This window comes from Somniosus microcephalus, chromosome 14 (assembly GCF_052327205.1).
Source record: "Somniosus microcephalus isolate GS21.2 chromosome 14, FLI_Smic_1.0, whole genome shotgun sequence".
NCBI lineage: Eukaryota > Metazoa > Chordata > Chondrichthyes > Squaliformes > Somniosidae > Somniosus > Somniosus microcephalus.
The window spans coordinates 109,077,675-109,100,850 of record NC_141000.1 but is presented as its reverse complement, the minus strand read 5'-3'; the positions used below and the strand labels follow the sequence as shown (position 1 = coordinate 109,100,850).

The following is a 23,176-nucleotide window of genomic DNA, read 5'->3' as shown; positions in this document are numbered from 1 at the left end:
ACAACAACAACTTGTATTTATATAGCGCCTTTAATGTAGTAAAACATCTAATGTGCTTCACAGGAGCGTTACCAAACAAAATTTAACACCGAGCCACATTAGGAGATATTAGGGCAGAAAGACATAGGATTTAAGGAGCGTCTTAAAGGAGGAAAGAGAGGTAGAGAGGCGGTGAGATTTAGGGAGGGAATTCCAGAGCTTAGGGCCTTGGCAGCTGAAGGCACGGCCACCAATGGTGGAGCAATTAAAATCCGGGATGCTCAAGAGGCCAGAGTTAGAGGAGTGCAGAGATCTCAGTGGGTTGTGGGGCTGCAGGAGATTAGAGATAGGGAGGGGTGAGGCCATGGAGGGATTTGCAAACAAGGATGAGAATTTTAATAGATATGTTTAACATTATGAGGGATTTTGATAAGAGTACATAGGGAGAAACTGTTTCCACTGGCAGGAGGGTCGGTAACCAAAAGACATCAATTTAAGGTAATTGGCAAAAGAACAAGAGGGGAGATGAGTTTTTTTTTACACAGAGAGTTGTTGTGATCTGGAATGCACTGCCTGAAGGGGTGGTGGAAGCCGATTCAGTCGTAACTTTCAAAAGAGAATTGGATAAATACTTGAAGGGAAAAAAAACTGCAGGACCAAGGGGAAAGAACAGGGGAGTGGGACTAGTTGAATCGCTCTTACAAAGATATGTGTAAAAAGTCACACAACACCAGGTTATAGTCCAACAGCTTTATTTGAAATCACAAGCTTTCGGAGCGCTGCTCCTTCTTCACCTGAAGAAGGAGCAGCGCTCCGAAAGCTTGTGATTTCAAATAAAGCTGTTGGACTATAACCTGGTGTTGTGTGACTTTTTACATTTGTCCACCCCAGTCCAACACCGGCATCTCCACACCATTACAAAGATATAGCACAGGTAGGAGGGGCCGATAGGTCTCCTCCTGTGCTGTATGATTTCTCTATATTTGTCATACAAAATATGCATAGCTCGGAAATCTATTGAAAAAGTGTCAAGTTAGCAGCTGCATAGAAAATTGAGTAAATGCATGCTTTAGTTTACGAGATCCAACCATTTTCATGGAAATCACTATTCGATGCAAAACAGTGAATGGTCATCTGACTCTCGGGGTTGCCATAACAGCAGAAAGCGAATTCCGCCTGACGAGATAACCTTGTTTGGCGATGATTTGTTCCCTGCTCCTCCTACCTCCGACTCCGTCCAATAAAGTGAAACCTACGGGGAACGAGAAGTTGTGAGAACTGGCGTAAAAGGCGAGGCTCTGATCTTCATTGAACAGATTGCTCAAGAGCTTGACCTTAATAAGTTGGGGAAATTTTACCGTGAAGTTCCACCGGGACACAACACTCGCCTGTAATTGACACGCCGACTGGGTCCCTTTCACCCCTCGGATCTACCAAACTCTCACACTCACTGTGTCAGGGCGTTACCGGATTTTTAACCGACCGTCCCGCGGAGCGTGGGATACAAAAACTTAACCATAAAAAAAAGTTACAGTAAGTACACAATTAAGCGTTTAGTTCGCGATCTTTGGGATTGGTGTGTGTCCTTTGAAGACTATGGGCTGAGCGATCTCCATTGTTGTTCAGAAGTTATTGTATCTCCCAGTTTACTCAATGGGTTAAAAAATAGTTGTTTTTCTTCATAAAGGAGGCGGTTAGTTAGTTGCTGGTACTCCGTGTTTGTCTTTAAGCATTCTAACCTAACACAAAGTTTGCTATCCCGAACGCTTTATCGCAGTGTCGGGGACAACTTTCAGCATGCTCACTGTGTAAATCATTATAGGTGATACGGTGGAGCTCCACGAGAAAGGAAAGGGGACATTTTTTAAGAACTGCCAGCATCAGTAAGAGGATGGAAGAAGCATTGCACGGTACAACAGGAGAGTGGTCTGCGGAGCAGAGTCCTGGCCCCACCTGGGCTGTGTGCAGTGTGTGTGTGGTTTTTTGTCAGCAATGTAATAGAAGTCACTGTGGTTTAAATGCTGATCTCCATTCAATTACACCAACAAAAGTGGTTTTGAGAGGGCAAGGGTGCAAACTCCCAAGAAGCATTTCCGAGTGCACCCAAGGCCTGAGACGTGTGATCTCCTCCAGGAGACCATCTCACACCGGGTTGAGTCTACAGTAGAGTGCAGTATAAATCCAGATTGAACTTCTCTTTTTTAGAGGTTGCAATGGATTCAGTCTAAATGGAGAACAAGTACACTTTGGTCACGTGGGAAGATTCAGACTGCGTAATATGATCAAACTCACTGATGCACTTTGTATGCAGTTTGGATGTGTGTACGTGTGCTTTACCATAAACATAGAAAATGCTTCTGAATCATTGCTTGCAGAGCTCTTGGGGGTCGGTGCTAACTGACAGTGCATTTAGTTTAATAGCACTTTATTTCTAATTTATGTTTCCATATAAATAAATATGGAAACAGCAAAGTGAAGTCAGGGCAGTGTCCAAATATTTTTTGGTCCTTGAGTGTGACCCATATGTTTTACTAGTTATATACAGGTGTGACAAGACAAATATGTACAGACCATCTCGAATTAGTTGATCCAGAGTTGATTTGTGATCAGGTTTTTTTTAGGGGTTGCATTATAGAAGGGAACGAGAGAATTTGTATTTATATAGTGCCTTTCAGGACCTCTGGGCATCCCAAAGTGCTTCACAGCCAATGAAGTACTGTTGAACTGTAAGAAAAGTGGCAGCCAATTTGTGCACGGCAAGCTCCCACGAACAGGAATGAGATAATGACCAGATAATGTTTTAATGATGTTGGTTGAGAGAGAAATATTGGCCAGGATATGGGAGAGAACTACCCTGCTCTTTTTCAAAATAGTGCCATGGGATCTTTTATGTTTATCTGAGAAGGCAGTTCAACATCTTGGCTGAAAGACGGCACCTCCGATAGTGTAGCACTCCCTCAGTACTACACTGAAGTGTTAGCCTAGATTATGTGCTTAGGTCTCTGGAGTGGGAATTGGCCCTTGACCTTCTGAGTGTAAGGCAAGAATGCTACCACTGAGCCAAGTCTGGCACCTTAGTGCAGTATTGCTGTATTAGTGCCTTCCCTGACACATCAGGATTAGGACAGGCCTTGTAATCAGATTCTTCAAATTACTCCGTGTTGTTTGTTTCCATAAAAATTCTGTTTTAGCAACAACGGCTTTGCTGAACCGAGGGGGGGTAAAAAGGATTGATTAAACAATTGGGCGATACATTTGTTAATGTATGCTCTCTGGAGATATTACCTACAATATTGTATATCATGCCAGCAGACAATTCTAACTAAACCGTCCAGTGTCACTGATAGACCACCCATGCATCAGCTAATTCTTATTAGTTTCTTTTTGAAGGTTCACTTTTTCTTAGTTTTGTCAGATAAAAACATCAAAGGAGTCCGAGGGGAGGGGCCCTGCACACACTCTCTCTGTTAAAGATTAATCCTGCTAGAACTATCTTTCAAAGTTATAATCATAGAAGTAGACTTCATAAGTAATCTACCGAGCTGTTCCCCCCCCGGTACTGTCTGCTATATTAAACATTAATCAGGGTAATTGTTTGACAGAGGTTACCTTGACCAGGTGCTTGAGTTGTGGGCGTATTTTATTGAATTTGTCACTGGCAATGAACTTGCAATACTCTGACAAGTAGTATATGAGCCATATAAATCTGATCAGTAACATGATTAACGTCAACTGTACTGGCTATTCACCCTCAGTGGTAATTACAAAGCAGAGGGATACGCTGACTACACAGTCTGAGAACAGCAGGGCTGGAGAGAGAAACTGGTGTTGCTCTACACTGCTTAGACCATCCCATGAGAAATGAATGGGATATATCCTTATAATTTTATATTTAAATGTCACACTACAAATATGACATTCCTGGAATTTTGGCTGTCTTATTTCCTTATTTTTTTAATGGTGAAAGCAGAAATGGCATATGCACAATATACCTGTTGGGTTGTCTTCCCCCGAAGCATGCGCTCTTGAAGGAGGGACTGTTTTTAGTATTTGGAATGCTTGTGCACTTCAACCCAGACAGAGCATAAAAGAATCAGTAAAATGCTGCCTGTCTGTATAACTGGAGGTGATCTCCCCTTGTGCACATGCCTGTATACGCCCTGTGTTTGGAACTGCTGTTTTTTGCAAAGTGGTGTTTTCCTACAGTAAACATGCATTTAAGGGAAAGCTAGATAAGTACATGAGGGAGAAAGGAATGGAAGGATATGCTGATGGGGTGAGATGAAGTAGGGTGGGAGGAGGCTCCTGTGGAGCAGAAACACTGGCTAGACCAGTTGGGCCGAATGGCCTGTTTCTGTGCTGTTAATTCTATGTAAAATAATTATGACATTTCAAAGGTGAGAGCTAACATGAAGGTAATGGTGTTGTTACCATAGATTGTTATGATCTGGAATGCACTGCCTGAAATGGTGGTGGAAGCAAATTCAGTCGTAACTTTCAAAAGAGAATGGGATATATACTTGAGAAGGAAAATGTTGCATAGCTATTGGGAAAGAGTAGGGGAGTGGGGCTAATTGGACAGCTCTTTCAAAGAGCCGGGCCAAATAGCCTCCTGTGTGCTGTAAGAATCTATGAAAACTTGTTGCAGATGGAATATTGGCAGTAATGATTCCTCAATAATTGTGTGTTAATTAATTAATTTAATTTCAATTTTATTTGTCACATAACCAAATACAAGAAGTGAAATCTAGTCAGTGAAATGCTTTTTTCTTAACGAGCCGAGCGCACCAAGCAGCAAAGGACACTTAGCTGCTGGTACGCACGGAGCCCGCAAGGACGGCAGCCATCTTCATCGGCGCCATAAGTTTCCTTTGTTTAGCTAATCAACTTTTTTTAATGTTTGCGCAAATTAATTTTCGTACTGTTGCCTTCCATTCAATGTTGCAGTATATGTGACTATAGAAAAGCCTATCTGAAGGGTCATGATCCATAGTGCAGAACACCACCAAGGTTGTAAAGAGTGAAATAACAACAGAAAATGCTGGAAATACTCAGCAGGCCAGGCAGCATCCGTGGAGAGAGAAACCAAGTTAACGTTTCAGATGGTTAGACAAGATAAATGAATAAGTAATACAAGACTTGGGTTTTAAATGTCTGCCTGCCGATTTTATAGCAGGAAAGGAAGACTGAAGGAAGTAAGGATTCCAGTTTTGAGGTATTGGGGAAAGATGGAGAGTGTTGATTTCCAGGACAGGGAGGATGTAGCGAGTAAGATGACAACAACAACTTTTATTTATCTGGCGCCTTTTAATGTGGTAAAATGTCCCAAGACGCTTCACAGTAGCGTTCTAAAACAAAATTCTACACCGAGCCACAGGAGAAATTAGGGCAGATGACTAAAAGCTTGGTCAAATAAGTAAGTTTTAAGGAGTATCTTAAAGGAGGATAGAGAGGTTAAGGGAGCGAATGACTTTGTAGAATGATTTGTTTACAGCAAAGTCAAATTTCCACTTTACCAAATATTCACACTTTGCTATAATAGCACAGAAATTATTTCATGGGAGATTTTCTAACTTTTTTTTAAAGACTATAATCGTTCTGGGCAAGGCTCCACATGAAAATCTGCAATGAATTTGCTCCTCTTGGCTCTGGAATGTTATGTTTAGTAGCCAACGGGTGAAAAATGAAGAATGAGTCCAACTTAAATTCTACTAGCCCAAAATTTCCAACTGGGTATTACCAACAAGCTGCTTATCCACCCAAAGAAAGCCAATTGATGGTAGTTCAATTCATAATTTTATTACTAAATAAGTTGAGTATTATTGCTGTAAAATGTTATTTTGACCACCAACAGAATAGACTCGTAGGTGCGAGTCATAGACGGGGGCAGGTTTTAAGACTGTGCTTTCTGGGTTCCAGCCAGCATACATAAGTATTGCTGCAATGCTGAACCCTCTGACTCATAACTACCTTGTACCAGGTGTAAATGGAATAAAATGTTACATTGTCTGGTGCAGTCCACACTTGTCAAGATGAACACCAAATCAAAGGAGAAAAACCCCATTAGACAGATTAGATGCTGATGAAATATTGACTGTGGCTCTCCAGAAAGTGAGGAGAGCTGATTAACAAAGGGCTGCACTTTATATAGTCATACAAGTAAAAGATTATTTAATATAATCTAAACAAAAATATTTCTGAGGAACAATGTTTCAGTCAGTTTAATTGTCTTTTCTTCTTGTCCTCCACAGATAAATATGTGTGATTTTTTGAGGGATCAGGAAACTCCTGTGGCTTTGGAGTCCCGAGGTGTACTTAAGGTAAGGTTTAACACAGCAATACAGAAACTGCTTCTGCGACACACTTTTTTTAATAACTTCAAAAGCATGCAAGCCTTTCAAGTTCTGGAGAATGTGTTGAGACAATGTGTTGCGGCCTGCGTGTGTTTTGTGAGCCAGGTACACCTTCAGCTTGCAAACCCACATAAGAGAACAGGCCCGTGCAGGTGTTTAGGTCAGTTCCCCCATTGGTGTGTGGGGAATGAAATCTAATTCAGTTTGCAGAAGGTAATGTATGCAGGCTCAGCTTGGGCAGAAAATGATGCAAATTTGTGGTGATAAAGTTTGGGATGTGTTGTAAATGTTTGTTTTTTAAAAATTAACATTAATTAGTTTTAATGGGGGGGGGGGGAACTTTCCCTAATACAGTAGATCTCTTCTAAGTCAGTCAAGCAGTTTTCACAATTTCCCAGGTTTGTTATAGTGCTAGAAAAATATTTGAAAAGTTTTGCACCATTGTGACTAGATAAGTATGAGTGTTGTTTGCAAAGCAAGCAAGTTGCTTTACTTTTCAGTTCAGTTAAAGTGGATGTCACTCTCTTCCCTGGTGGGTTAGGGAGATGTATACAGTCATCCAGCTCCGTATAGTGTATGTGCTGAAAGTTCCCCTATTATTTGATCATTGCTGATATTTTTTTCTAATTCACTCCCAAAGGAAATGATTCAAACTATGATCTGGTTCCATGAGCACTTTTTACTTTGTGTTTTGTTCTATGTTCATAGAATCATACAGCACAGAAAGAGGCCATTCAGCCTATCGTGCCTGTGCGAGCTCTTTGAAAGAGCTATCCGATTAGTCCCACTCCCCGGCTCTTTCTCCATAGCCCTACAAAATTTTCCTTTTTCCAAGTGTATATCCAATTGCCTTCTGATAGTAACTATTGAATCTGCTTCCACCACCCTTTCAGGCAGTGCATTCCAGATCCTCATAACCCCTGATGTGTGATGTTCACCATTCTGCATCTCATTATGCCATGAGAAATTATGCTATCTTAATGTGGAGGTCATGCCACAACAGTCGCACACATTTTCATTGATCAGAAACTGGGGGGGAAAAAACCTTTGCCAATTATAATCAGCAGACTTTACTGGATGAGTAAGCGTGTAAATGTTTAACACTTGACTTTCCAGTTTACAATGCGTAGGCGTGTTTCATTAGTACAGTCTAGCGAACTTGGAGGTAATTCAAGTTTCTAGATGACCATTTGAAAAATATTTGCCCAGCATTACACCCTGTTGATAAGTTGGAACCTCGCCATCTTTCCAAGGAAATGTTGCTGATATACAATAAGATGGAAGAATGTTCATTCCTCAGAATGGTTTACATGTTTTGTTACTGTTTAGTCTTGTCCAACATTTTGATTGTTTTTACTTTTTTTTTTTGCTCGATTTAACACCACTACTTCCCTGACCTTGTATTTTCAGTTCTGTTAAGGGACCAGGCTCCAATCCAGCTCTCCATGCTGGGTTAAAGATCTCAACTCTCCAGTGGCTGTTAGGGTCCCATGTAAAATGAGCTCAAGCAACCCAAAACCAGTTCTTAGAGGGTGTGACCCCACATCACAAAACTACCCTTAATTTTGACTAATTGGCACTTACTGATAATCTCCCTTAGAGATACCACATGATGATAAAATGTCACCTGTGGTGAAGTACAGGAGGTTGTGTGGAGGATGCATTGAGACACGTGGTTGGGTAGAGTTGAGGGAGCTATACTCTACATCTGACCATGTTTTGCCTGACCTGGGAGTGCTTGATGACATGGAAACTGTTCCATTTCCACATCTAATACCATTTCCACATCTAATATCCTTTATCTCAATGAGGCCAGCATTCACTAAAATATAAAATGAACTAGAGTGGCAGCCCGACTGCGCCATTTGATTTTCCTTCATTCTGTTAGAGACAGATTGTGAATCAGGTTAAATCCCAGAGAAGATTGTTGAAATTGGGTTGCACATAGTAAGCAGAATGAATGGGCAGTGCATTTTCTTATTGCTATGCATCCTAAAGTTATTTTATAATGTCTAAAATTCATGACTGAGTATCCCAAGGACAATGAGTTTCAGTGCTGTTACTATGTATTTTTGGACAGTTATAATCTGCACAACAGAATTAACCCATAAATAAATGATGTCCAAGTTGAGGCATTCTGTAGACTGTGACATTGGATAGTGTCTGAAGAACCACCCACTTTCTACCTCAGAATCTTGGGATATGGCTACATGAGTAAGACCACATGTATTGCCCAGTCTCTGAGTGAAGGTGGTGGTTGTGGGCTGCCACCTTGAACTGAGGCAGTGCTTATGATGATAGTGTTCCCATAATGGCGTTCACTGTGGCATTCCAGGATTTTGACCCAGCGACATTGAAGGAAAGGGGATATATGTCTAAATCGAGATGGTGTGTGACTTGGAAGGGATCTTGGCAGTGTTGGTGTTTACATGGCATTGTCGCTCTTGTCCTTCAAAGAGTGATGTTTGATGCCATTTCAGTGCCTTTTTTCCTGCTGGAAATGCAATGGGGATTCTTCCCACCCCTTCCTTAAACAATTCTTCAGATGTAAAGGCTACTGTTTACGATATTAGTGAATGAACACTTAACATGTTCAGATGACATCCCCCTGTCCACTGTCGTAATGGAAAGATTTGGCCAGTTAATGTAAAGGGGTTAACACCTATTTTAAAATAGCAGCAGAATATTACCAGATCACATCAAGCATTCATGCACTGATATCCCATCCCTAATTTCCAGCTTTTTAATCTCAAAAGCAATACCAGTTCTGAGTGACTTGTGAATTATCAAACTAGTTTAGTTATGAGGGGCAGTCGATTGTTTCTAAACCAAGGTTAAGAACATAATACAGTTGCTGGTTTTTATGTAAATTAATTTATATTTCAGCGCCAGTCAGCGTTTGACATGCATGATCCATTTGGTATTGGACTCGCTGGATTGCTGTCGCATTTAGATGAAGAACAGAGCGTGCAAGAGGTTCCAACTGGCATGTCCTCCTTATACGGTACAATGCCTTATTAAGTGGGTCACGTCCATATTTAACTGTTAGATTTATTATTAGTAGAATGACACATGTAACTGAGATTTTGGCCTCCATCTTGCAGATATTAATGCAGGGAGCCCCCTGATGGTTTAGTGGGTAAATGCACCACCTGGTCAGGCACTGAACATTTTGACCCAAGAAGGTCCCAGGTCCAATCTCTGGCCTGTGTGATCTCAGCCAGGCCAGCAGTTGGGAGTATTACAATATCCTTCAGCACTCCATGCCATAGAGGGGAAAGATCTGCCAGGATTCCTGATCTTGATCGCTCTCTGGTGACCCCTGTTAGGAAGTCCAAATCCCTGGATGTTGATTTGAAGACAGGATTGGATGACGAGACATGATTGGGCACAGTTGTGATACCCCCATGGTCAGGTAGCCTGTTGACACTTTCAGCTTCAACTTGTATGACCACTTGGGCATGGTTTCAGAGGGTAACCAGGACTTGTGGAGCTGTAGCCCAGCATGAGACGGTGCTTCAGAAAAGCAGGGAGGAAAGCAATTCTGGTTATAAAGCACTCACTTTTTTCACAACCTGAAAGCTTAAAATGCAGATGTTTTAAAATCTTCCATTTCATCTTATGACTGCATGCTAAGTGATATTTCCACACAGATGCATCAAAATGCCATGTTTAGCCTTGTTTAGTGCACTGTTCTCCCATTCCATGAGCCACAGTAGGTTATTACAAGGCATTGGCAAAGTTAGTAATCCATTAATCCAGTCAGCTTTAGCCACTAGCAAAACATGTTAAACTAGAGGGTCTCATTTTAGCTTTGAACCTCCCTCTCTCCTGCCTGTTGTGACGCCTCTGATCTAATACTGCTCTTCCAGCAAGAGTAATTGATGCTTGGTAAGAGAAAGTTTATGAATCCCAGCTCTCAACAGCAGCTGTAAATGCCCAGAGATAACATCTGTTACCAATGTTTCCCCACAAGCTACATCTTGTAATAGCTTCTTGATATTATCAAGGTATTCTGAGATGCTTCTAAACCTGTGTGCAGCATTTGGAATTCCAGCTATCTTAAATGCCTGCCCTGACATTGTATAGATTTATTTGAGGTCAGACTGAATTATCCAGTATGTCGGTTAAGCTGAATAATTGGGTGTTAAAACATGTCACTGGAGATTCACAGAACACCCTTTTCTATTGTCACTGTTGCAAAATTTGTCTTGAGAAGGATTTATTAGGGAGGAAGATTAGAATGTGGAACTCCTGAAGAAAATGTTATTCATGGTGGTGGGATTATTTCTCACTGCTTTCTGTTGTTTTTTCTCGTCTGCAGATGTTGGAAGCAATGAGGTTCCACTCCTAACACCTGGTAGCAAAGCGGTCATGAGCCAGGCTCTGAAGGAGAGCTTTAGTGGCTTTGTCAAAGAGAGACGTCGCCTTGGCATCCCAAAAGGTAACCAATCTGAAAACGGTCTCCGTATTTCAATTATAGTTTTGGGACTTTTTTTCTCTTCCAAATTTTCTCGAAGAAATTCTCATACATGACCACTGTCCAATGGAATAATGTGGATGGTGATTGCAATAAATGGAAAGTTTGTATAGATTAGTCAAAGACACCTCCATGGAGCAAGCAGTCCAAATCGAATATGGACTCCAAGCAATGCATGGGAAAAGCATCAAACTGCTGCACACTTAAAAACCATAATTAAAAGTCACCCACAGTAAGCAGTGACTCAGTTGGTTAAATGCAATACCTACTGTGCAACAAAGGCAGACAGACTAGAGAGAACATGCGCTTAATCCATGGTATGTGCTGAATTAGCCAGGCTAGAGATCTGGGTGTGACAACTGGCCTCGGCTCCTCCTAGGGAGCAGAAAATTTGAGTCAGGGTATCCACTCCTGATTGTTGCCCGGTGACATCTACTGGAAAGTGTGTGGTTATTGGGCGAGTCCAGGATTCAGCCAAGCTCACCCAGGAATAATGAACACTTGGGCGATCTGCCCGAGTGACCATAATTCCAGCATGACTTGCCACCTTCAGGAGAGGCAGGAAGAATGACCTTGGATGAAGTATATTTAATTTTTTAAAATTTTTTTTTAGATAAAGCAAAGTTCCTTCCCTTTTTTTAAATGCAGGTAACCACATACACGATCCATGTATAGAATCTAAATGTCTTCATCCAGTCACTCCCACTGTACAGAGAACTTGATCTGAGCATAAACGTGACCCACGCATTCTATCTTGGGGAAACTGTTCAAATGAATGTCAGCATGTCTTAAGTATGAGATTTTGTTACAAGTTTTGCAGTAACGCTACATTTTGATTTCTTCCCAGACCCTCATGTTTGGACTGAGCAGCATGTCAATCAGTGGCTGCATTGGGCTGTGAATGAGTTCAGTCTGGGGAATGTTAATTTCCAAAAATTCTACATGACCGGTCAGGTCCTCTGTGACCTTGGGAAAGAACGCTTTCTAGAGCTGGCACCTGATTTCATTGGAGACATTCTCTGGGAACACTTGGAACAGCTAATGAAAGGTACAGCAGTGTTCAAGAATACTTTCTTTAAAAGCATGAAACAAGTGACCCTAATTAATCAGACACCTCTTGATACAGGAGATATTCTTATGCATCGATCTCTACAATATTTACAAACTTATTTCTTAATGAGTCTCTTTTTGCTACCAGCTTTATCTACCAATCTCCTCCCATGCCCTTCTCTCCTGGCCTGAATACTGTTTCATGAGCATCTGTTGTCCACCAGTACCTTGCCCAAATGGCTTTGGTGTGAATTGTGACAGTAAATGTTGGCATGACTATTCAACTGCAAGGAGCATTGCAACTGTCGTCGCCAGCATCCCCACGTGGCCCTCCAGCATTGGTCACTGGATATCAATCTGGAGCGGTAAGCCTGGCTGATTGCCTCTGGGTTAAAGAGGGGACAATTTTAGAACCCGACCATAGCCTTGGTAGAGATCAGCAAATTTTGGACCTTCCTGATTTGTAAGACTCAGCTGCTTGCTGTGTAAGTTAGCTGGGCTATCGTGGGAGGGATGGGGGGTGGGTAGAGGGAGTGGGAGCTTCATACCGGAGTCTCTTTGGTAATTAACGTTTAACTTTTTTTGCACATTGAGGTAAGGGATGCCAGTAATGATTTGTTCAATCATTTCCAGTCCTATGCAACAATCTCCCCTTGCTCCAAGCTCAAGAGCATGCCACGCTAAATCAGTGTGACCTGCTTTCGACTTCACACACAAACCACCCTTGAGACCTGTTGTAGATTCCAACCAATTCATTTCACTCACCACAACAAAGAACTGGGTTGACATTTAATGTAGAACCTTATATAGATAGACAGACAGACTATGGGCAGGATTTTCATTGGGCTGTGAAGGCGTGTGGGGGGTAAAATCTCAAAATCGGGGGGGCACCAACCCATCCCGCCCCCAACCTGCCTCCATGCCAGTTTCAAAGGAGGCAAATACCCGACCTGTGCTGGGACCTGCCTCCCCAAGGCGGGAAGGGGATTAGTGCCAATTAACTGCCAGTTAACAGGCAGTTTTTAGCCTAATCCCCATTTTTATTGCTGAAGTGTGGGATTCCCGACGGCTCCAAACCACGCCAAGTTAGCGAGGCGGACCGTCGGGCTGAAGGGCTTGGAGGGTTCGAGATGTCCGGTGTTCAGGTGAGTGATGGGTGCATGAGTGCAGAAGTAAGTGTGTTTGATGTGTGTAAAGTGTTTAAAGAAGTTTTACTTACATTTACTTACCTTTACAGCCTTCCTTCCTTCAGTTCTCAGGAGTCCCTCATCTCACCGGCACAGAAAGCAGAATGGCCACGAGCTGTCAAAAGTTGCAGCATTCAGCTTTCTGCTCTGGAGAGATCTCTAAATCAGCCTGAGAGGAAGGAATTAACTTAGTGTACAGATTGTAAGTGTTTGACAGCTTCAAAGAGCTGTCAAACGCTGATATTTCATCTGTCAAAAGCTCTTGACAGATGAAATGTCAATCTGTGATGTCACCTGTTGCCGGGTGGCCCTTAATTGGCCTGCTGGGCCCACTGGGCGGGCTCAACAAGGTCAATCAAGTGAAAATCGCGCGGGTTGGCCACAACTCGATGGAGGCAGGACTACAACCCTGAAGTTGTAGTCATGCCTCCTCAATGAAAATTCAACCCTATCACACTAAACTGTATTTGAAGATGCCAGAGGAATAATCCAATTCACCAGCCTGTTCTGTGTACTGCTCAGTAAGAATGATCTGGTGAATGGGATTTGATTTTAATCCCATCAGACTGTCCAGCCTTTAACTAACTACAGATAAGCAGAATATGGTAAGCTATTTTTGAATATGGGTGTCTAAAAATAAGCCTTTACTGTTCACGTCACCTGTACAAGCTTTCAATTTAAAAAAAAAAAAAAAAAAAAAAAGTTGCTCAGAAGACTAATAAAAGCCCGGGCAATCCATTATTAACCCATAATTAATAGATGGTTTTATGGCATGATCATTTAAACAGGCTGTTTTTGCTCCAGCCAAAATCTAGCTACACTCCTACATGAAAGCTCATGTTTACCATTTGCTTCTGGGAGTCTGTGTTTGCTGTTTTATATTTTATTATTTTTATTTCCTATTGCTGTCTCTGAATTCCCCCCCCCCCCCCCCCCCCCCCAAACATCACAGCAGCTGCTTTGATAAAGACCAGTGAAAAGTTCTGATCCTTAATGCTTTCAAGGCCTGTCTAACTCCTATCCTCCTGTTCTGGATTTAGTTTTTATTGCAATAAATGATGCACAGTGTCATTGTGTATCCGCAGAGTGGTAGCACACTGGCTGTGCCTCTGATTTGCCACGTGCGGAGTTCCTGGTCTCAGAAGGTCTGTCAGAGAGAGGTGTCAAGCGGACATGATCTAAGTTACTGGAGAGAGGCCTGGAATCCAGTCAATCCTCTACGTGCTCACTCTGAAGTATTGTATTTAAAGTTATGTGATTATTTTTAAAAAATAATAATTCATTTGTTTTCCTCTTTATCATTCTTGATTTTAGATGTGTGTGTCAGCTGTGGCTCAGTGGGTAGCACGCCTGCCTCTGAGTCAGAAGGTTGCGGGTTCAAGTCCTACTCCAGAGACTTGAGCACAAAAATCTAGGCTAACACTCCAGTGCAGTGCTGAGGGAGCGCTGCCCTGTCAGAGGTGCCGTCTTTCAGATGAGACGTTAAACCAAGGCCCTGTCTGCTCTCTCGGGTGGGCGTAAAAGATCCCATGGCACTATTTCAAAGACGAACAGGGGAGTTCTCCCCGGTGTCCTGGCCAATATTTATCCCTCAATCAACATCACTAAAACAGATCTGGTCATTATCACGTTGCTGTTTGTGGGAGCTTGCTGTGTGTAATTTTGGCTGTCATGTTTACAACAGTGACTGCACTTCCAAAAGTACTTCATTGACTGTAAAGCGTTTTGGGACGTCCGGTGGTCGTGAAAGGCACTATATAAATGCAAGTCTTTCTTTCTTAGATTGCCAGGAAGCACCACAGCTGAACTATCTGGGAAACTCTGCTCTCATCAATGCAAACTCCCATTGGGTGGACAATAATTCATTTGGTAGGTCTTTTTCAAATCCACTGATCATGGTATATTCTGGCAAAGACCAGTTCAGCCGAATAACCTGATTCCGTGCTGTAGATTCCATGTAATATTGCTGGCGAAAGTCTGCCTGGCACAAATACAGCTCCTATTATGAGCAACTTTGATCTCACTGTCTACTAAGACCCTCCCTTTTTTCTTTGAAAAACTTTTGATATTCTGCTAAAATGCAATTTTTTGGAGTTTTTTTCTGCAGCTGATTATTAGCAGATTTTTGGTAGAAAGTTCCCATATGTAGATGATTGTATTTAGCAGATCATCAAAGCAACCCTGCCAAAAGATTCTATTAATAAAATAACATCATGCGGTTTTAATTGTGTGTGTGTGTGTGTGTGTGTGCACGCACTTCCATCTTTTTTACTGAATTTTGTTGATTTTCCCTGTGGCGGTGCAGTCGGGAAGCCCAGACTAAGTTTAGCCTTCAGTTAAAGTGGGGTTCGATCCGGGCATGCAAATGTAATTCGGTCCCTATTGTAAAGTCATGGGGGAGGGGAAGGGAAGGTGAGTTTCCTCCAGGATTCACTTGCTCAGACGGCATAACTTTGGCAGTGACGTCACAGAAACTCAGTGAAAACGGGATAAACGTGGAAGGTACGGAGAGCGAACGGGAGAACCCCTGTGAAAATTCACCCCCATACAGTCTGTCCGTCCTTTTATATACTTTGATTTTATTATTACAAGTCAGTTGCTCATGATCTTGCTCATGGTAAGTCAGAAAATATGGTCACTCTCTTGTCTATCTCTTTATGTTGCTAATTATCCCTTCTCGCTTCTGTTTGTCTCTTTCTCTCTCGCTCTCTTGCGCGCTCTCGCTCTCTTTGCTTTCTCTACCCATAACTTTTTCCTTCCCTCCTCTCTCTGACCTCTTCTGCCATATTCTTCTCTCCTTTTCAGATGGTGGATGTAGTAGCAACAAAAGGAGCCACTAATGCTTGCAGGCCGCATTTGGGTAGGGGTTAGAGAGTGATCGTATTCTCTGACTTATTGTCTGCAATGCCACGGAAGATCAACTCGTATACCCTAACTATGCAACCTGCAGCTGTTGTGTGTAACATCTTTAACATTGGCAATACCTATCACAGTGCCACCTACAGGAATAATGGGTACTGCAGGCATTTGTGTTGAATTCGGAATGAAATGCATGTCCAATCTAACGAATTTAATGTATCATAAATTTATAGTTTAAATAGCAAAACATAAAGCAATTTGGGAAATAGAGAAGTAAAGTAATTTGGAGCAAAAGCAGTGTCTCTCTAGTACAGACTGATGAGCTGGAAATTGTAAAACTGAGATGCTGTAGCACCACCAGTGGCAGGAGGGTATATTTACAGTGTGACAAGTTTGCATAGGCAGTTTCCATTGTAAATGTGAACATAGGAATTCCTCATGATTAAGCTGACAGGCATAAGATTTTTAACATGTTGTTATTGATGGTGTTTTCACACATAACTAATGGGAACATTCAATGCAGATATTTATTAAAAAAAAATTTAAAAAAATCTTACAAGTTGGTAATTGAGAAGTCTGGAGGTTTCATGCGTAGACGTATTGCAATGTACGGAAGTAATGAGCTGCTTAAATTTCTTTAATAGTATCTTGCCTCCCTTGGCTTTGCTCTGGTAGTTTGGGGGCTGGAGAATGGCTGTGATATTTAGTCACTAACCTGGCCTGTTCCTTCAAGGGCTATGCCCAGGTAATCTAAATAGGCACATCCTGAGATCAATCTGAATCTAATTAATGTTGCTGCAAGAAGTTTTTCTAGCTTGGCTCTTCTTTAGGGGGAAGCAAGTTAAATCAAAGCCATAAAAACCTGTAGTCGTTACTGACTTTTTTCATAAGTTGATTTGTTCACAATTCTGTGGTCTGAAACCTGGCAGACACTTCTCAAAACATTTATATAGATGAGATGTTTGGAGATGTGTCTGTTCAAGGAAGACTCCCAAGATGAATGCAGATTTAACCGATTTGCTTAAGTTTGGCCTAAAATGGTATTCTTGATCCTAAATAAGCTCTATCTTTTTAAAAATAGAATAATTTGTGCTTTTATTACTGGGAAACTTCAAGCCAAGTCAGTTTCACATCACTGATGAGAAAATTGTGGGTTTTCTGCTTTGACTGCGTCCCAAGTTTGATGGGTTTGAGGTCAATGCAGATAGAGTTGATCCAACTTTCCAAGCTGTGGTGAGTTGATTTGGCTTCACTGATGTCCAGTCAGTTGCAGAAACAAAGAAGCTGGGGGAATATGAACACTGCATCCAATAGGAGTTATTATACAGGAGCCAAGTGGTGGTAGCCACCATATAACATCAAATACCTCCAGATAATATTAACCCCAGAAGTAACCGCTGTTTAAAATTTGAAGTGATCCTTAAAAGTTTGGGTTCTTGTTGGCTATATCCCAGTCCGAGCAAATGGAGCAGGAGGTTTGTATAACAATTCTCATGATTTCATTTTTTTTTTTTTTTAATATGCTTTCAGACCGCTCCAATCAGCCCCAGCTTTCTGATTTTACTGGAAGTTTCCTGTCAGAGCTGTGTCAGATCTCAACGGATTTAAGTAACCAGGATTTTCTCAATTTGAACCGTGATTTCCCGATTCCCGTTGACCCACAGTTGGATAATGTGGAGATGAGCTACTACTCCATACAGCAAAAGCGAATAAATGCAAACCGTCTGCATGCGGGCGTAATTGGCCAAGGTAAGTGTGTGAGAAAGGAACTGTGGGATGAGGTGAAAAGCAATATACTGATTTGGGTGGGGGGGGGGGGGGTGGCGGTGCAACTATTGACTTTGCAGAAATATGCTTTCACAGTTAGAAGCCACCATCTGGTAGCTCTCAAATACTGAGCAGAATATTCTATTTGAGGCGTCAAAAAAGAGTTGAGTTAAAGAGCAATCTAAAGTCCAGAACTAGAGAGTTATGAGAAGGAAGATGGCGATAAGATACTGTTGTTGTTTTCTTTGTGTAACCTTCTGAACTGAACATCGTCCCCTTTTTTCACTTTCTTGTCAGTTGAGACCAGGAAACAAGGATCTCTCGAAAGCGTGGACAGCTTTGACAGTACAGGCCCACTGTTGAAATCTTGGAACAGTCAGTCATCTTTATGCGACATGCAACGTGTTCCTTCGCAGGATAGTTTTGAAGACGATTGCACCCAGTCTCTGTGTCCAAACAAACCAAATATATCATTCAAAGATTACATCCAAGATCGAAAAGAGCCACTGGAACAAGGGAAGCCGGTCATCCCTGCAGCAGTGCTTGCCGGATTCACTGGTAAGGGATCCTGGTGTGACTGGTCCTATGGGTCATTCCAAACACAAAAAGAAAGCAGTACTTAACCCACAGCTGTTTTGCAAGAGTCCAACAAATTCAAAGAAAAAAAAAAAAAAAATCTTGTGTGAAATGTTACTTCATCAGATCGTCTAACTTTTTAAAGGAGATCTCTATCCTCCTCCTTAAGAAAGGAGTGGGGGAGAATGCCCTGCCCTTTGTGGAAAATAAGCCATGTAGGTCTGAAGTTCACTTGTCTGTGCTGAGTTAACTGATCTCAGTACAGGTGCTATAATTGACCTTTGCTCCCTTGGGCTAAGGGAGTTAAAATAAAATCATCCCACATATTCCACTGCTCGTTACTGTCCAGCGATGCATGCTGGATAAGATGTTGGTGGACGTCAGATGGGTAGAGAATCTGACATGGTTGTGATGCTCTGCCCATAGTTAACAACATTAACTGTCCATGTTTTGGGGGGTTGGTGGGTGGAGCTGGAGGAAAAAAGTGCTAATCCTCTGACCTGTTCCTCAGTACACGGTGGGGGGAGTTTTCAGAAAAAATTCAACCTCAAGAACCCAATTCGTTACCACAGAGACAGCTTCTTCCTGCAGTGCTCGCGACTCAATCATCATCAGATTTCCCAACAGGTAGAAAAGATTCCTGTGTAGGACATGTTCTAAAGAGCTTCAACCTAGGCTGCAATTGCTGATTCACTGAATTGACTGTAAGGCAGTATTTTGCAACGGATTACCGTGAATAACTCATCCTAGCTAGAGATTAGCCATTTTAGTTTTTTTGTTTAGCCATGGTTGGGTGCCAAATTATTTGTAATGAGAAACTATAACTTTACAAGCTATGTTACTTCAGAATAAAATGCTAGGAGTTGGAAAAATCGCTTATTTTTTCCCAGTTAGGGTACAGGTCCTTTGAGTGCTGAGTTTTGTTATTTTTATGCCTGGTAATGAGAATTGAATGACCTTTGGCAAAAGAGTCTGTTTTTAAAATCCAGATCCAAGGCATTGAAAAGGTTTCAACACCACTTGATATTTTTGTTTATAATTTGCATCCTTTTTTTAACTTGTTTGTACAGGAAGTGGACCCATTCAACTTTGGCAGTTTCTCTTGGAATTACTGACGGATAAATCCTGTCAGACATTCATCAGCTGGACCGGGGACGGATGGGAGTTTAAACTGACTGACCCTGACGAAGTAAGAATCTCCTAAGTAATCAGACTATGAGCATGTGAAAAGGAGAGGGGGTGGGGCATGGAGGGAATTGTTTCATCAGGAACACAAACCGAGCGAAATAAGTATTGTACATTGGCCAGATCCTGAAGGCTGTTTTCGGAGATGGCAAAAGTCTGACAGTCTCCAACTTTGAGGCTACCACTAATTAGTTTACTCAGTGATTTAGCACAAGAACCAATTATGTAAAATCCTTCAATAGTGTATTAAAGCTAATAACTGTTTATATTTAGTACGGCTAAATTATATAATTTTAAATTGTGCAAAAAGTTCATTTTAGTGAGAAGGCTGCTACCCAAATACATAATCAACCTTGTGAATACTGCGTTGAATTCTTCAGTAGGGAACATTTGAATAAGATGTACAAAATGTCTTCTGAATTTAAGCGGGAGACTCCGGAATCTCATAATTCTGGCTCTGAATCTGTGGTTGTGTCCTCGTTTCTCTAACTGCAGACTTCCTAAGTTGTAACATGATGAATGGCAGCGATGTCCACCCAGGATAGGAATCACATTGGCATCTTTCATAAGAGTAGAAGGTAGGTCCTCATCCAGTGATGCCTGGCACCAATGATCCCAGTTGAAGCCACCTTGGGGAGGCAGCAACTGAGATAAGGTGTCCCTCGAGAGGAGGGAAAGACAAGTGCACAGGTCAAGGGCTACATTGACATATGCCTGAAAACTTGCTACTCACAGTCTTGGTCACGGAATGAAATTTAGTGCAGGCAAACTTGGATAGAGGCAGTAAATGCTGTACAAAAGAGTGTCGGGGTAACTGATCTAGTTCATGTCACAGTCAAAACCTAATCACATAATGCCAATTACTTTTCATTTTGAGTCTATTGACCCAGTTACTGTATTCTTTCCCACAGCATGTTTAGTAAGTTTTACTGCAGCAGTAGTCCTGAATGCTAATGCCTTTTTTTTGCTGCGCCACAGGTTGCTCGGCGATGGGGCAAGCGCAAGAACAAACCCAAAATGAACTACGAGAAGTTGAGCCGAGGGCTGCGCTACTACTATGACAAGAACATCATCCATAAGACATCCGGCAAGAGGTACGTCTACCGCTTCGTCTGCGACCTGCACAACCTGCTGGGATACACCGCAGAGGACCTTCACGCTATGCTCGGAGTGCAGCCAGACACGGAGGATTGATGCCTTTTTTTCTGAACCACCCGCAGTGAGAATGTGACTGGCAGTGGGCGAATGATTTCACTGAGGACTGGTCTGATATGGTGGGAGACGTGTATGCCTCGGTTGTACAATGAGGAAAGATGCCAGGGAGGCATCTTCCCTTTGCCTTGTTTTGACAAAGATAACAAGTGGCGATGGGGAAAACCTTGCTTACTGCTTACCTTGTAGAGGTGTAAAGTATTGACCTGTCACATCAATTCAATACAGTCATGTGTTTTCCTTCTGATTGTGAATTGCCTAATTTAAAAAAGCTTTTTTCATTTTTTAAATTGTTGAATACTCTTACAAGCTATCTAGTGTTGGCAAGACATGGCATGAGTAAGGTTGTGTTGTAGTTTCAGACCAAAGGTGTCATAAAATGGGAGGGTTTTATTTGCAAGCACGGCCCACTCCCACACGCTCAACACTGTCCTTTGTTCTGTGACGTCTTTCGTCTGTAGCCAGTTAATATTTATCTGTCACATGAAACAGATCAGTTTCCTATGTTAAGAAATAGGTTAAGAATGGAGATATAAGTTGCCAGAGCGACATAAGATATTCAGGTCCTTGAAAAAGTAGGCTGCGGCCTACACTAGAGTTCTCATCAGTGTATATTTCTTTGGTAAATCAAATTGTTCCTCGGAGACCAAAGGCCAATGTTTGCTGAACAAAATGTGGAAACGTTGAGCTGTTGCTTAGCAACTATCAATAAATATTTTAACAACATCCAATACTATGATTACCCGCATTTCTTAATTGTAGTAGTCACATCTGCAGCATGTAAAACTGAGAGTTTCCATCTGTCTTCTGTTACACCTACCATTCCAAGAAATAGTGCTTATCTAAAAGATTATAATTTTAGTAGATACATGAACCTGATGGGTATCATTTAAATATTGCAACGTAATTTTTAACAGCTATATAAATGGCTCTGGCAGCTGTTTCCTATCACAGCTATCATTGTCTTAACCTTGGCAGCAAAGACATTGTAAAAGACTGGAGAGGCTCAAGGTTTCGAGAGTTGCACAAATGCAATGTTTTCGGAATGCAGTCTTTTTTACAGCAATGTACTTGGGAGGGATTTCGTCCCTGGTCTTTTAGTCTACTGTGTATTATAAAGTTTCTGTAAATATATATGTATATATTTTTATAACTATGGCTTACTTGTAGGGATGCAGCAAATATTTTTGATATCTCGGCACTTTTGAGCGTATCTTTCACTAATTCTGTTGGTTATTCAATGGAAAATTAAAATGAATCAACTTGTGTATGACTGGGTCATGGATTGCAAGCAGGTTCCAGGAGCTAGATGCTCATTTAATGGAACTGGTCTTTAATTTTAATCAAGGTTTTTTTTTTGTTAATTATAATGTGAGGTTCCTTTTTTTGGTGATTTAAGATGAATTTTATACCCTGTAACACCTCAACCCAGTTACAGGTTTGTACATCTGTGGGCCTCTGATTGGATATGCAGAATTTAAACCATGCAACCCCCCAAAAATAGCCAATTAGTCCACTGGATCATTTTGAATCCAAAGAAAATGAAACTCTGCATGCCAGTTTACTTTGGGACAGGGTACAAAGGGGGGCCTCACTTTTTTTTTTATATATAAATTATAAGCCACTTCCGAGGGGCTGGTGTTGCAGCTGGTTATCTGCACTGATTTTGAGAATTGTTTTAACAATGAAACAAGCTGGGAAAATATTTTGCAAAACACTTTGGAGGTTTTGTGAATGCTGCAAAATGTATAATTTTCTGTACAGTGAAATGAATTTGTAATATTAAATATTGATTTGTATAAACGGTTGTGGTTTTGATATATTTTTGAAATAATAAATCCATTTCCTGATAAAGACCCGATGTCCTTTGGTTTTTTGCAAACGTGAACTGTTCGAATGTAGATGTTCAATCGCTCCAGTGAGGCGAAGCGCAATGGACTTGATCCCCCATGTGTGTATAATCCTGCCAGTGGGGGATAGGGCAATGCAATGGGGCATTCTCAGGAATGTGCCATCCTCCTGCACCATGGAATAATGAGCTGCATCCACAAGTCTTACCACAGCTGACTCTTGATTCCAATCGGTCGAGTGGAGGCCAGGAACCATCCCAGAGAGGAAATCAACCAGGGGCCATGAGGACCAGAGATACACGGAGCATTAGCTGTGCAGCTTAAAGTGTAAGTGGGCCACCAGTGAGCCCTGGGCTGTATTATGAACACTGCAACAATAGAGAATCATTACAGCAGGAGGCCATTCGACCCATTGAGCCTGTGCCTGCTCTCTGCAAGAGCACTTCAGCTAGTCCCAATCCCCTGCCCTTTCCTAGAAAGTGGGGCTGAAACTGATAGAAGTATAATATAATCCATATTATCTGTAATTCTGCTGAAGACCTCCAATCAGAAGTACTTGCGAATAGAGTTGATGACAAAAGTTTATTTTCCATTGGGCCCTGACCTAATAGGACAAGCTATATAATTCGCTTACACAGCCAACTCCATAAATTGGTTTTCATAATGTAACCTTAACAA

The 23,176-nt window shown here is 41.7% G+C and overlaps 1 protein-coding gene across 3 annotated transcripts; it reads left to right on the top strand.

Moving 5' to 3' along the window:
• The first annotated feature begins 1,221 nt into the window (after window positions 1-1,221).
• ets2 (ETS proto-oncogene 2, transcription factor) lies at window positions 1,222-22,504 on the top strand. 3 transcript variants are annotated; one of them, XM_086007173.1, is made up of 10 exons: window positions 1,222-1,512; window positions 6,231-6,299; window positions 9,219-9,336; window positions 10,657-10,776; window positions 11,660-11,860; window positions 14,832-14,918; window positions 17,439-17,657; window positions 17,973-18,233; window positions 19,322-19,440; window positions 20,415-22,504. In XM_086007173.1, exons 2-10 carry the CDS (start codon window positions 6,237-6,239, stop codon window positions 20,628-20,630), a joined length of 1,404 nt encoding a protein of 467 aa, XP_085863299.1. In that variant the 5' UTR covers window positions 1,222-1,512; window positions 6,231-6,236; the 3' UTR covers window positions 20,631-22,504. The 3 variants fall into 3 exon arrangements, with proteins under 3 accessions (XP_085863299.1, XP_085863298.1, XP_085863297.1); XM_086007171.1 differs by lacking the exon at window positions 1,222-1,512 and adding an exon at window positions 5,649-5,758; XM_086007172.1 differs by lacking the exons at window positions 1,222-1,512; window positions 14,832-14,918 and adding an exon at window positions 5,645-5,758.
• Window positions 22,505-23,176: the final 672 nt, after the last annotated feature.